The 16,022-nt window shown below is 41.7% G+C and overlaps 1 protein-coding gene across 5 annotated transcripts in view; it reads left to right on the forward strand.

Moving 5' to 3' along the window:
* The window catches only part of foxp1b (forkhead box P1b), a gene marked incomplete at its 3' end in the record, with an annotated part of 141,633 nt that overhangs the window by 63,158 nt on the left and 62,453 nt on the right, over positions 1-16,022 (forward strand). For all 5 annotated transcript variants that reach the window (XM_035662848.1, XM_035662850.1, XM_035662851.1 and 2 more), the window contains 1 exon segment: positions 3,063-3,232. In XM_035662848.1, coding sequence (XP_035518741.1) covers positions 3,074-3,232 — 159 coding nt within the window.

Genomic DNA, 16,022 nt, shown 5'->3' on the forward strand with positions numbered 1-16,022 from the left:
AAAAAAAAAAAAAAAGAACAGACAGGCATCTAATAATCAACAGTACAGCCAGTTCTTTTTGCACAAACCTTTGTTGCCTTGTTTTGATCTCTGGGAATTTCCATTATTTTGATTCTTTTTAAAACTTTTTTTTTCCAGTTCAGAAAAATGCTGACATGCTCCATTAATAGCAAGAAAGATTTTCTTTTCCTCATGTCTGCTTTTGTGTGTTGTTTTATGCTGAAATGTTTGTGTCTGGAGCACGGATACGTATGTTTTTAACCCCACTGACTACACCCCTTTTAGCAGGACTCTTGACCCATAATTACGGCTGAATCTGTACGTGTTGTATAAATGGAACGGGCGGAAAATCTTGGAGCTTTTTTGAGTCATCACAGACAAGGCTATCCCCAGAGCAAAGTGAAAATAAATAAATAGATAGATAAACAAACATGGGGCCAAGTCACGTGGCCGAGTTGCCCGGGCCCCAGCTGATGACGGTGTCCCCGGCTCAGTGCTTCACAGATTAACATTGTTATCTGCACAACTCTCTAATAAGGCTCTTTCCTATCTGCTTGATATTTATGATGGATAATGCCCATTTTCCATTTTCTTTTTCCCCCCAATTTTTTCGCTCATGATATTGCAGCTTTGAATTATTCTGTGGTAAAATTAATGAGAAAGTAGATTTATGGGTTTCATTTGTTTGTCAATTCGAAAATTAATTGGGTGTTAATTTTAGCCATCCCCTCATCAGTGCCGCTTCCAAGCATGCGCGCATTACTTTGCATTCATTGTAGCCTTTCTCTCCTTTATTGTGGGTCACTAGTTTTGCATACATTAAAATAGCCCCGCGGCTCATTCTCTTGATTACTTTTGGAGATGCCATGCATTTGGAAATTTACGCCTTTCCGTTATAATTATGAAAATTTTGCATGGAATGACAGTGCATGTATAATAGCCATTACTTTCCCTCCTTTTATGTAGCTTTGGAAAAAAAGAAAGCAAGGCCCTTCTTTTTTTCTGCATGTGGAAAAATGCCTTTTATTTGAAAAATAAGTGGGGGTGAATAACGTCAGCCCATGGTTTATTTCAAATGGCATTTAATTTCGCCCGAGAATGTGTGTTTCTAATTGGTGTCTCAGAAGGGGAGTTGGTGCGAGCAAGGGCCTGTAGATGGAGTTGTGGCTGGCTGCATCCCATCCCACAGTATTCCTCTTGCTCACTCCTTGTTTAGAAAATCCCATTATGGAGGGAGGCCGTGCCAGACTGGAGGGGTGAGCCGGGTCAACATCTGTCTGGAGGGAGAGGAGGGGGGCCGGCTCTAGCCCCAGCCCAAGCCCCAGCCCAGAGAACGGGGCCTGTAGGCCGGGTCCAAGCTGCTCAGACAGGCCCCTGAGTGTGGGGGCGTTGTGACACACAACTGAACCAGCACAGGCCACAGTGTCAGATGACTCACTCGGATATGCTTCTTGCAAGGAGGGCTTCTACAGGAGAGGAGATGTAAACCATAGTGAACTTTTGGGGTTTGATTTTTTGCTCTGGTACTGTTTTAACTCACCGTAGCCCACAACCGCTACTGATTACACAGAGCTGGGAGACTACCCCTGAGAACCATGATTTGAAAGAGCAGTGCTGTTTATTTTTTAATAATCCCATGTCTAGATTATTATCTCACCTATGCTCTGTAAATATTCTTATGTGACAAGTTGTCAACCTCAATTTCCTATCTGTCAGCCTGAGTGTGTGTCCCCGTGGTGTCTGGGTGTGTGTCTGCATCTTGTTTAGATCTGGATCTCTGGAGACACTGTGCCGTGTAGTTGAGCACATATTAATTCGCATTGGCCCTCCTATTACACGCCTTAAATGCAACACCATAAATCTGCATTTAGTTCCATTTTCACCTTCTTTCATGATGAGGGCCAGTGTTTTAAAGGCATTTATTCTGCTTCATATAAATAATTAATCAGCCAAGTTAATTCGCTTTTGCCTGACTTGGTCAGCTTCATTAACCGCCCTGGAATTGGGAGGCTAGACGCGTTGCACCACTGAGGCCTGCAACCAACGCACAATAGCTGTAAATCATTCCACTGATTTGAGGAATACAGGCACAGATATGCACCAGTGTCACTGGCACTCATCCCCAGAGAGACAAGAGGGGAGGGAATGGAGTGGGGGGGGTGGCATGTCTGTCTGGCTTTTGTGTATCCAAAAGCAGACCAGGGGATGTAAAATGTAAGCAAATAGCTGTATATTCACATTTAAGACTTTAAGACTTTAAGATTACTCCTGTCATATCTTAACATAAAGCAAGAAATCATGCAATCAATGCCAATGTTTGTGTGTTATCCTTATGATTTAGATATAGTTATGAAAGACAACATTTTTTACAACAACTCAAAGGGGTTTAATTATATTCAGACCTGCATCTTGGTGTTAATTGAGCACCCCTGAAGGATTTGACTGTTTTCACTCGGCCTCAGATTGGATGTTTCTCATGGAGATCCTTTGGCAGGCCTCACACAGTCGCCCTGTTTCCCATTAAAAAGCCATTCTGCCGTGGTTCTTCTGGGAGCCATGCAAGTAAATATATCCATTTCCATAGAAAGTGTTTTGTTTTGGAGGTCCAGTGTTTTCTTGGGCTCCTCTCCTCTCACTCAACTCAGGTTGGGTTCCTCTTCGATGCGTGCTGGACCCCAACCCCTCTGCCTCACCCCTGCATATGCCCCATAATGGGGAACACAAACAAAACCTGAGTCCCTCTCCGTCTTCTCAGCCCAGTATGGACTTGTCATAGGATCTGCACCGGAAAAGACAAAACAAAGGAGCAGTTCATTATTCTGCGGCGAAGCGGCCTGTGGGAGTGTGTGTGTGTGTGCGTTTGCCTCATTGCATATGCTACAAGCAAACAAACAAGACACAGGGAAGCACAAACCAACAGGGAAACCTGCAATAAAAGTGAAATTGTGTGGGAAGGATATGACAGATGTTTATAGTTTGGCCCAGAGTTAAAATGCGACCTCATTGCTGTGTGTTTTAACAGCTGTTTCTCTCCGTCTCTGTCCCTGTTTTCTCCCTTTCAGGTCTTTAAGTCATGATGCAAGAATCTGGGACGGAGGCGACAAGCAACGGACCAGCCAATCAAAATGGAGGAGCCAGCGTGGAGGGCGCGTCCAGGGAGGGCCGACCCAAGAGCGCCACGCCGTCAGTGGAGGTGACTGCAGCTGACCTCCTGCATCTCCAGCAGCACCAGGTACACCAGTCCTCCTTTCACACCTGCCTTCACTTTATGAAGCCATGTCAACAGCAGGCCCAACCCCCCTCTTAAAGTGCCACTTAATATTTAATTCCACCTCAAAGTACATCTAGTACATAAACACATTATTATTATTATTTATGTATATTGAGGCCCGTTTTGAATATTTAAAGAAGGGGAAGTGCTCTCTCGGTGTGATTGTGTTTGGTTGTGAGTGTGTTTATCGTAGCATGCAGCATCTGCATTTTGGTCAAATATTTATCATGCTGTTCTGACATATTTTAGTATGTAGGTGCCACAGGATTTTGTAGACAGTTAAGAAACCATGACGTCCAATGGGATGACAGCATTTTCCCCTGGCTCATTGTAAACACACCTCACACTCACAACTAATGCCGCACTCCGCCGCGTCAACCAATGAGGTGTGGAGATGCGCGCCCGGCGTTGTCGTCGATGGGGCCTGAAACATTTTCACCATCTCAGACTTGAGGCAAACAGACAAGCTCTTTCTGTTGGTGTCAGCGTTATGTGTGGCACACGACAGCGCGTTTAAGGAAACAACATTGAAAAGATCAGTGTGTCTTCTGCTATCTCGGTCTATCCGACAGGACGGCCAGGGTTGTTGTCAGGAGCTGTTTGGCGATGATGCACAGGCTCCGCGTCGCTGTCTGTTGTCACAGCACATCCATCAGTGTTTGCACAGGGAGGGCAACAACACTGCAGCGTGGAATGCAGGAGACATAGCGCTGTAACATATATAGGGCTGAGCAATAATTCAGTATTATCATTTATCATCTTTCAGCAGAATAACGTTATGATGATATGAGATTGTAACGCAGTGATACAAAGTTTTGTTGTCAGAAGTGATGATAACCAGAAAATTCACTCATTGCTCATTCTGACAACACAAAGTATGAAACATTTCTTGTAAATAGTTTAGCATTCTGAAAAGTCATTGCTTGACATTTCACTTGATGTAATATGGAGGTTAGTGCAGTGATAACAGTTGTACACATACATTTTATCGTGGTAAGAAAAATCATTCATTTCAAGTGTATTGCGCAGCCCTACTTATATCATTTGAATAGTTCACTTGAATAGTTCACTTGAATAGTAATATGACATCATAAGATTGCCTTTATATTGTGATTAGTCATACATTTTAATTATTTCCCCCTTTAACCCAAGCTTTATTTAATTGTAGAGTAGAGCGATGTATGGATAATTGGTAGAGGAGCAAATATACAATATAGGCCAAATATTTTTAAAGTCATTGTCATGTTGTGTGCTTTGCAACAGGATGCCTCTGTTAATTGCATTTTTCAGGGTATTAAGTGAGACAGTATGGGAATAAATACCAGTGAAGAAGTGTAAGCTGATCAGTAAGCAGAGATGGTGTGTCAGTGTGTGTCCTGCTCCTCAGTCTCGGTGTTTTTAGGATTTACCAGATCTGCTCTTCATCCCCACTACCCCGGCTCCAGACCCCAGTCCTAGACCCCACCTCCCGCCCGTCTTTTTTTCCAGCTCAAAATGAGCATGTCGTCAGTGAGAAAATCACAGCCATACTGAATTCATTACTGCAGTAGTCACACAAAACCATGGATAAAATTTCAATAACTGCAGGCCACAGTTGAGTAAACAGTTGCACTGAAACTTAATTCCTGTTGACTTTTCCTTCATTCTTTGCCAGGGGCACATTCTGATTCGCTCTGCAAAGACAACAGGGTTACAACTTTGATGAATTGACGCAGGGGAGTGAGAGGGGGAGAGAAAAGTGTCATGGATGTGCACTTGACACCAAGAAGGGATGGAAATAAAGCCTCCCCGCTAGAATAGAGCCAGCCGTCCAAGCATGCTCCCTGTTTTCTAGTCATCCAGAAAGAACTATTACTCTCCAGGATCTGCCCTGGCATTTAAAGGAAGGAAAAACGAGCAGCTCCCTCCCTCCCTCTCTGTTCAGTGTATTACAGTTGCATTTTCTGCCCTCTGCTTTCTACGTGGTAAATAGCAGGCGCTTTTCGCTTTATGCCTTTTGAACAAATCCAGTGGTTAATTCCTGTGGCCTGCGGTTGGTGTTAAAACAGAGGGAGGCGTATTAATTGTTGTGTGTGATAAATGGCGCATGGATGGGGACGAAGGACGAGATGTCTCACTCTCAGCGCCTGACACTGGGCTTTGATAGGCTACTTACCAGAGTAGTGTTACTGGGAAGGCAGGCAGGCAGTCTTTTTATTCTCCCATTAGACTAACCCAGGATTTTCACTCATGCACCATGAACCATGTTAATTGTCCCCAGGGCATTACGATCTTCGCTCAATTACTTGATAACTTTTTACTTTTGTGGCATTTCACAGTCTTTCTTTTAAGTTTTATTTGCGGCGTGTGCTAATATGCCTCTAACTGACACACTGAGGGTTTTTTCTTTCTTTTTTTTCGCATCCTTTGTTCTCCACAACATCCAAGATGCTATTACCCCTTTAGGTGATGCAAAAATCAATCTAAAATCTTCTCTGACTTAAAGTGCAAATGTCTGAGAGTCCCCTGAGTGAGCAGGAACAACAAACCTGGCAGTGGCATATCATTTATTCTTATTAGGGAACATAACTATGAAAGACAGTCCTCATTAATAAAGATGGGGGATGAAATAATTGTAATCTGTTTGATCATCTTGATTCTGACAGGGGAATTCATCTTGTAGACTAGTCAGATTTGGGGGAAGTGGACCATAAGCTTGATTTAAGCATCTCTATTAGTAAGTCAAACACTGTTTGTTAAGAAGTAAGGATGAAAAGGAGGTGCTGTCTCTCTCCTTTTTCCCTCTACGACACAGTGGAAATTTTGCACTTTTTTAGGAACTCAAAGTAATAAGTGTGGTGTTGTATTGGTTAGAGATTAAATGCACTTATAAATGTTTGTTTTGCATGTCGTAGCTTTTTCAGGCTGTGCACACTTTTTTGCGGTCAATATAATATATGAGTGTTTCTTTTACTAAGCTCATGAATATAATATTTTTTTCACAACGTGTGTTGCCCCAGAACATGAGTGTTGTTATTGTGTTATACTTTTTGTTTGTGTTGCAGAAGTTGTGGTTTTAACGTTATCCTCATGAGGAAGTGAAGATACTGACTGATACTGAGTGAAAGCAACAACAAAAACAATAGTATGAAAGAGGAGTGTTTTGCAATAACCTCTTTTGTGATTTAAATGATTTTGCAACAGGAAGTTGTGCTGTGGTAGCTGCAGTCTAATATACACGCTGTGACAGTAATGATGTTAGGGACTTTGTATTAGCTTTGGAGCTGCTGTCTTCAGGACATTCAGCTCCCTACACATATTTCCTGTGAAAAATGGTCAATTTTAGCAAAGGCATTTGTAACATCTTGCATGTTTAACCGTGCAAGTGATTCCTTCACTTGAAATTTGGTTCAACTGATACAACTGTAGAGCATTAAATATTAATATCATGTCTTTTAGAAGTTTAACCAAGTTAGAGCAATTTCTAAAATATCAGCCTGTCTCTTCTTCTCAGCGATACTGTACAAATATACCCCAACAATATCTCAAAAGAAAAAGAAATAAAACAGGGATGAATAATTGCTTTTCTTTTATTGCATACACATCCATCCAGCCTGCTTTGTAAAACAAGTTCCTTTAAAGCTTTGTTACATATCGCCAGATAAGGCCAGCCAATTATTTTTCTTCTTCCTCCCTTCCTGCGTGGTTGAGGTGTCCGTCATGTTTGCGTGTGCAGAGAGGAGAGAATGACACGCATAACAGTGGCCACAGAAAGAGCTGAGCGGGCACAGGTTTCCTGTTTGCATAATGCAAGGCTTACATGGTCCCTTGTGGAGGCTTGAGAAGGTGGAAATGCAAGTCTCAGCCACCGTTGCCAAGCCCCGTTCTGCCTGAGCTTCAGGTGCTAGATGATAAGCCTCGCTATCACAGCACTCAGACAGGTACACACACTGAGACACAGAGTATATACAGTACACATATAAACACATACATGCTCAGACAGAAATAGAGGCCCAGAGGCCAGATCTGCCAGTGCAGGTCCTGCTGGTTTCTGGTGTCCGGTCCACATTACGGGCTAATGGTCAGACTGAGGGACCTAACAGCGTTAGGTCAGAGAGGAGGTCAGAGAGCATCCGCTGCCTCAGATCTCTGCTAATCGCATGTACTCTGCCGCAGAGCTGAGGGCAAGAGGAAGAGAGAGCTATGCCTGGATTGAAATATGGTGTTTCACAAGAACAACGCAGCCTTATCGCCACACTTTTGAATTGAATTCCTGCCAGTATCTCTATATTTGCTCTACTGCAGAATTATATATCTGTGCAGCGCAGTTTCTGAATATTTGACATGTGTGATAAAGGCTCCTTTGCCCCTGGGTGCTTTTTGACCAATAGCTGTAGTGCATTATCCTACTGAATGTGGGCTTCCTTCCTGAGCTATGTGTCATCTAACTCATGCACACGTACAGTTTTGTGCAAGTGTACATGTACAGAGGGGATCGCACTAAAAGAATGTGAGCCCATGCAGCGTTGTTGTGCATACTCCTCCATCTCTAGGAGCTCTCAGGTATCTTCATGTATACTGTTCATATTGTCACAGGAGGCCGAGCAGAGGCTCCAACTTATTGGAAAATCTGGCGGAGAGGATAACATCAGTGTTATGACACTGCATATTGCCCTAAATTGCTTTATTGGTAAAATGATAGTGCTCCTCCAATTTGAATAATTTTATGGAATCCCTCACAGAACAGTTTAATTATGTTATCACACAACTGGCAACATCTGTCTTTATACCACAGCACATGACAGTTTTATTACAGGCTGAATTTCTTTGCTGGTTCTGGCAATTGATGTGTGATCTGATTAATAATCACACAGATGGAGGTGAAAATTGAACAGTGATGCGCTGCTATGTCGAAAAAAAGGGGAAAATAATTATTAAAGGAAAAAAAAACACACAGCCTGTGTCAGTGAAAATATCAGGACTGTTTTTACTCAGGCTTAAGCTTCTCTCCCTTGAATCATATTGCTTTTTTAAACACAGTTGCACGCATTTGTTTTATCGGAAGTAAAATCTGTTTAGTCTAGGTGCAACTTTTCAAATCCTTTTGTCACTCAGGTTTTGTTAGCGAGGTTTTGGGAGGTAAACCACCCAGCACCTCTCCTTTGTCTTATGGATGCCTTCCAAGACAGCCAGCGTATGAACTCATCCATTTTGTTGAGTCTACCTCCAGCCCGCCGCTCTCCAACTGGGAGGAGATGAAGCACAGGTTGTTGCATGTGTGCTGAAGCCATAGTTTAAAATAGTTGACTGTTGCTCGGGTCGACATCCTGTTTACACACCCTGCTTATGTGGGCAGCAGGAGGGGGATCACAGGGGTTGTTTGACGTTGTGGTAATCAGAATGGACGCACACTGGAACACACACACACACACACACACACATCTTGTTTCCATCTCATTCCAGCACAAAAGAGAAGAAACAAGGTGTGTTAAAATGGATATGATAGTCACTACCTAGTATTAAAGGAGTGCAATTAGGAATTAACGTTCTCCTTTATTTACTGAAAATGTGTCTGATGAAGACATTGTCAGTAGTTAATTTCTGTTAAAAGAGTACTTCGCAGATTTAACATTGCACCGCTGTACCATTGTCTGTCTCACAATGAACAAAAAAAGACAACCTTATGGCCACACCATGGCAATAACTCTAAAAAAGAAGTCAATGTGAAATAAAAACTCCACATTGGTGTTTTCATGTCCATACTCACTTAGACCTACTACAAGGAGTTTTTAACTGAATGAATTATGTTATGAATACCACTACAATACTGATGCTGCTATAAGACCTACACAGACAAAGACCATCAGTGAGAAGATTTACTATTTCTATGTAGTTATTCTTAATGCCTGCCATCAGGTTGGATTCCCCTTCAAATCAGACGAAACAAGGCAGTGGAAACACTACTGCTTTTGTCCACTGGGCCTGCCAGAATCAACACAAAATGAAAGTTCCTTGTAGCTGCTTTGAATACCAAAACAATAAGGAAAGTCTTAAATCTCTTCCTCTCCATTTTTGGTTGCAAACAACAAAATAATAGTAAGAAGCGGTCAGACAAAGCCTGGTTGTCAAATCACTATTTTATGAACTATATCATGGGATCTGCTATTTTTTATTCTTACTGTTACACAGTACTTGACTCTGTCTGAGGCATATCGTTACAGAAAACATTCAATTTTCCCTCTCCACCCTAAACACAAAGCAGTCAGTGTTTTAGATCCATCCACTCTGAAGAGTGTCTGTGAGAAGCTATGTATTTTGGTGTAAAAAAATCTGCTGCTTAGTGTGGACAGAAGGCCACAATGGAGAAAGATGAATGATGCCTTTTCAGATTTAGTAAGAAAGAGATCTGGCTGATACAAGTATATTTCTGTTAATCAGGTTTTAGTGTGCATGTTTGCACGACAGAGATGGACTGAAATTTGTAAGAAGTTCAAACATAAGCAAACAGTGAGGAAAAAACTACCAACAAATCTGATTACTGACCAGTACGAACTGGGTTTTGAGAATAATCAGACGGTTGCGGAGCCTGTAAAGGCATGATCTGATTCCCTCTAAACTGATTTCTCATATTAACCTGGTTTCATGTGTGTATAAACGTAGTCAGAGAAAAACTGATTCTGCATGCCCTGTGTTCAAGGCTTGATATACTCTGTGTCCCTGTGGAGAACTGTGTGGATGAGGAAACCTCTCACGGACTTGTGCACGTACAAATGCCTCCCATGTAAATGATGCAAGTGTATGCTGGTATCATTAGGAAGAGTGAAGTGGCTCTCATTGTGTGGCGCCCGGATGGTCTTTGATGGCCATGGTCTGCGTGTTTGTGCTGAAGTGGGCAACTCTAAACTTTGAGCAGGTGTCTGAAGCAGCTGGCTGGAGGCAGACAGGGAAACACGTCTGTGTCGGTTCAGTATTAAATGGCTTAGAGAGAGGCCTTGGCTAGCCAGAGGACTAATGCATCCTCAATGTTTTATTTAAAGTAGTGCCAACAACTGCCTCTGAATGCTCCACATCAAGATGCACACACAAATCATCCCCCCTCCCCACACACACACACACACACACAGGCACACAGAGTAATTTTGTGCTGTTTAGCTGAACAACTTGTGTGTTTAGTGTTGTAAATAAGTAACCGTTTTAACAGGGCCTCAGGAGACTGTGGTTGGTAAAGTACACGCTCAGACATGACTGGCTTTAATAGCCATTGTCAAAACACTGTTTCAACAAAACCCTTTCTTTACCCAAATAGAATGTTTACATTTTAGTTGAATAATAATGCCATTTTAAGGAGAAGCTATTCTTTAAGGATGGCAAATCTGACCCAATTTATTAGGGATAGACTTAAGGATGCACAATTCCTCTTGGGAAAACATTCAAGCGCAAGGCCTATTCATTTTTAATGAGAGCACTACTTTAAAAACTTCATAGAATTAATATGTATCAGAGAAGTCTTTCCTGTGCAGAAAACTTCAGGGTAATTAATATTCATAGGCTGTGCTTGTTAACACCCCCCAATGCTAGTGCAATGTAGATCCAATTAACATAGAATGGACCCCAAGGATTTGGGCAGATAAGGGTTAAATGAGCTATTGAAATTGAAACTGGGACTGTCTCCTCTTAAAACACTTATTTGTTTCAATAAGCCCTAATCCTAGTTGCAGATTAGGGCATCTTTTGGGTGCACATGTGGACAGCTACAAAGGTAGAGAGACTATGGAGACTCTATATGTGCATGCAGAGTGTTGATGTGTGTGTGTGTGTGTGTGCTTGCTTGTATACATGTATGCATAGAGGGCATCACCTACACGGCCAGGCTAATGTGAAAATCCTGTAGTGAGCCTGGCGTTTATATCTTATTCATAATCTCTTGACACAATGTGGCTAATAGACATCAGTGTTGATTTTCTGCGTCAGCCTGCAAGCTTCGGCCAGGCTGGATGACAGAGGGGGAAGTGCTGGGGTTCTAAGGGGAGCTAGGTAGCAAAATGCCTGTTTGCCACCTGCTGCCGTTTGTTAGCACGCAGACTGCAGATATTGCTCCGCAGAGCATCCGGAGACAACTGTGCCCACCGTGCCTCAGCTCCAAGAGGACTGAAAGTTTAACACTAGATTTTAACAGGTGAGCTGACTGGGCTTGAAAGGAAAGGAGAGCAGAGAGTTATTTTAGTCAAATCAAGTCAGGAAAATGATTATATAAAAAACTATAATCTGCCTGCAACTACATTAAACAGAATTTTGGCATTTGTAATCGGACAAGGACAGTTTTCCACCTTGGTGGACAGTGAATTTAAAAGAAGACCAAAGTGATCTATATTTTTTAAGAAAGAAAACATTTATCATTATTATTTCTCTACAGTTGTTTATATTAATGCCATGAAACCAATACATCATCATTCCATCACAAAAACAGTGATACAGTGATAGAAGTTGATGTGATGTGGATAATATTGGTTATCATGTTTAAATATGTATATGCATGTATACACATATATATGCACTATACAGATTATCAGATTATATTAACATGTACAATGAATCCTGCGGCCCATTATGGTTAGTGTTTTTATTCTTTAGTTATTTTCTTTTAGTATGCTACAAATTATAGAATTTCCTGCATGGCAATAGCTACCATTTCAAACCTTAAAATATTAAGATGTTATAATGTTTTAGTCAGATTATCCAGCTGTATTGAGTAGGAAATGCCCCATATAGATGTGTTTTTTTTCCTTGTTTAGCTTCCCATAGCTCTTTAGAACCGCATTAAACAGCCTCGCCTATGGCAAACTATAGGATATGTAGCTCTACAGTGAACAAAAAATTTGACCAGGCCACATGGGCAAAGGACTGGGGCCGACAATAGCATCCTAATAACATAATTATTTGATATGGAATAAAATCTTATGTAACTGTGGTAGTAGTAATGAAGTGTCAGTTATCGTTACAGCACTAGTGCACTTTTTCTGTGATACAGAAAAAAATTGACAGCTCTGTTTTTGGCTCACAGGGTGGAATATGATAAATTGCCGATGCTGATGATCAAATGAGCCTTCATTGAAGTAAATATGCATGGACAGCCACGCCATGTATGGGTCTCTTAGAGTAAATTTGATTGTTTGACATGTATTCACCCATCAAAGTATGTATCAGTGATTAATAACAACCCCCCTGCACGTTCAGCAGTGACATGGCCTCTATTTGAAAGAAAAATGGCACAGGTCGGTATTCACTGGTGAATAGCTGTATACCATTTAGAGAATGATATGCCATGATGGGATGTCTTGTCATAAATAACAGTGATGGCACCTCCGCATCCTGTGAATGGCATGTGCCATAAATACTTAGCCAGGCCGGAGACAATGGTTCGTATAAATCCTCATGCAACCTTTTTCTCTGTGCAAAAAAGATATATATTATTTAAATGGACAGTAAAAACAAATGTTTTTTTCCTTCTCAGTTGGCAGCAGAGACCTCCAGAGCAAGACAATGTGTGCCGCTCCCTCACTGTGGTCTCTGATGCGCTGTTGTTATTTGCTTGTTTACAATCTTTGACATGATGTAATGGGATGGCTGTGAAAGTGCTAGCCAGTAAATGGCACAGAAAATAAGACGGTCCTTTATGTCTTCCCCCTCCTCTTTTCTCTTCTTCTCCCCCCCTTTTTTTCTTGTTTTTTCCCTGCAAACGGGGAATATGTTCTGCATTTGACTGAAGGAACATGAGCCTTGAATATAAGTAACTGTTTTTTGCATTAGGTACTCCCTGGAGGTAGGGGGGAAATATCATGTCCCTGCGTGAAATGTGAATGTGAAATCTAGCAGAAAGAAATATTTATGACCATTTTCTGCTTGATTAGAGCTGGATGACATGCCTTAGGAGACAGTGAGTGGACAAAAGGCAGCAGTGCTGCTCCTGGGCAGATGTTAAAGAAAGAGTTGTTTAGGGAGGAGGGCATTCTGTCCGGGGGCTCTGTGTGCATGTCTTTGTGTGTGTGTGCCTGTGGGTGGGATGGGGTGTGTTGGGGTGTGTTGGGGGGTCGGGTTTGAAGCATGGTAGAGGAAATTGAGTAAGTCCAACCGGAGTGTACTGGGAGGCAGACAGAGAACACATAAGATCCATCACTGGTCTTGTTCTCCGGAACACATAATACGAATAATGTATCTGAGATGCCACTGCTACTTTCAATATAATAATATAATGTAATATAACTGTGATACATTGAAAAACAAAACTAAACATCAATTTAAATTGGAACCCACAGCAGCACATGTGTCTGTGTCAGTTAAACAGTTCACTTCTGGCAACAATTCAGCAGCCAGTTTAGGTGATTTTACTGCTACTGTCCACTGTCAAAAAGCAGACCGCTTTGTCTTTGGTGCAACTTACACACTTTCTACTAATGCTAATAATAAAACTAGTACTCAGTAATCAGTGCACGCTGTACACTGAAGTGTTGAGTCTGCACACTACTTACGGCAAGTAAAGTGCGTTCATTCAGTGCTTCAGATGACCTGCCTGTGCTCTGAAACAACACAGATAAAACTCAAATTTAGTTTACTTTTATCTACTGAAACTGGAATTACAATTCTACAAGCCCGAGTTAATTTAATCTAATTGAGTTGCTTTTTGCAACGATAAATCGTCACATATATGAAGGTTACGACTTAAGCAATAATTTGACTTTTCAGTGAAAGTACGAGACAGTATTTAAGCAGTACTGACATTTTAGTTACCATTATGCTGCATAATACCTTATTATATACGTGCCTTTCAAAAGCTAAAATTGCCACTTAGAAACTTGATAGTGTGTGGAATAAATCCCTCTGTCAACTATAACTTAATGCTGTTTTGTCTGCACATTAGCATATTTTATACTCGGAACATTATATTAGCATAGATTGCATACAGAAATGGCGAGGGCCAAAACAAGGATTATTGAAAACGTACAGGGCCCACGCGTGGGTAATTGAGTTCTATGGATGTGAAACTGCACAATTCTGTGTTTGCAACTGTTGCCGGTGAATATGCATCCTATAATGGCACTATATGTGATCCAGGCAGTGTGTTAGCGTGTTAATGTGTTGTCTAACAGTATTTGCTCAAGGCCAATGGACAGATATTTCCCTGCTGTCTGCACCTATTGACACAATGTCCCGTCAGACGAATCCCCACAATGCTAGTTGGTATAATATTTGGACACATACTCTCTGTTCTGTGTCAGGCCAGGGAGAAACATCTCTGTAATCATCACCATCTGCAACAGGCCTATCAGCGCTTTGGTGTATCAGGACGAGCGCCAACATATAAATAATCAGTTAATTACTGTATTGATGCAATTGTTTCTGTTGCACAAGCAACCCATCTCTGGCAGCAGATTGACTGTGTTTAGATGGAGCTGGTGACAGGGGAGAAGCCGCACCTCTTAGAGCCATTTCCAATGGATCAGAGAAGTACAAAATTGAGAGTATGATTAATTTTTCAATTTCTCTCTGCGGATATCTAATAATTGTGCCCATAGATAGCCAAGGGCTCTTATTAAACATTAACATGCAAAAGAAAAGTTAGAATCAGAAAGATGGTATTTTGGATTGAATAATGTAAAATATCTGTAGGGCAACAGGGAAAGAAGCAAACTAGTCCAGGTTTATTCTTCAAATGTTTTCCACCACCGCAATGCCTACTCCTAATTACTGAGCTCTTATCTGCACACTCAACACTATATTTATTTTTCCTCATCGCTAAATGCAAATTCCTCTAACCTTTTAATAACATATACATGTCAGTAATTTTTAAAAGGAATCATTAGGAATGTCAGTCGTACTCTGCCAGGATTGTGTTTTTAATTGGTATGTAACTCTACTGGACAGACAAGTTTTTATTTTTTAATTCAAGTTTTTGATAATTAATGTGAGACTGTCTCCGGCATACAAATGCACAGCTCTTTGATCTGGTAAAGGGAGTGGTGTTGCGAGGCACATGGTTCTTATTAAAATACACCAGCAGCGTGTTATCTCCTTAGCTCTCCAGCAGAGAGACACTTTGCCTTTAAGAAGCCGAGCCTTAGAGGAGGTTCCACTTTCAGGTCTCACTCTGTCTCCTTTTCTCCCTCTGTCTGTCTTTCACCCTTTCTGCCTATGCTGTCTCCGTCACTTTGCTCACTTCCACATAATATCATCTTCATCTCAGATAGCTGTGAGCACAGGGGAACTGCATTTGTTGATCAGATTTGGCTTGGCTGACGCCTCCTCCCCAGAAGTACGGGGATGTGCGTGTAATGCTTGCCTGAGCCCAGCCATCGCTGGCTGATTGAGTGGTCCTCCCTGTCACAGGACAAGATAACCACATCAGTAAATACTCCTCAGCTCCTCACCACCACACCGTCGCTACCAGGGGCAGCGCTGCTCTCCACACACACCGATGCATCTTGTGAATTCATCTTCAGCTCTCCTTTGTGTCATAAACGTCTAAAGTGAGATACATATTTAGTCCATTCTCTTATAATTCCATTTCTATCACAGCTATGGAGGATTCGCATAAAAGCACATTCCATATTTAATACACAGACATATTGTACCAGCTCTCTGCTTCTCCGAAGGGAATTCTGACTCAAGTTACAGTTAGCTTTTCTTCTCAATTTGATGAGATCTCTAGCCGGTATCGCACCACCAGACTCCGGTTTCACAGCTCGATCTTTTGATATTGCCCTCTCCTCAAAACATC

This window comes from Morone saxatilis, unplaced genomic scaffold, assembly GCF_004916995.1.
Source record: "Morone saxatilis isolate NCDOM2014 unplaced genomic scaffold, NCSU_SB_2.0 Contig18, whole genome shotgun sequence".
NCBI lineage: Eukaryota > Metazoa > Chordata > Actinopteri > Moronidae > Morone > Morone saxatilis.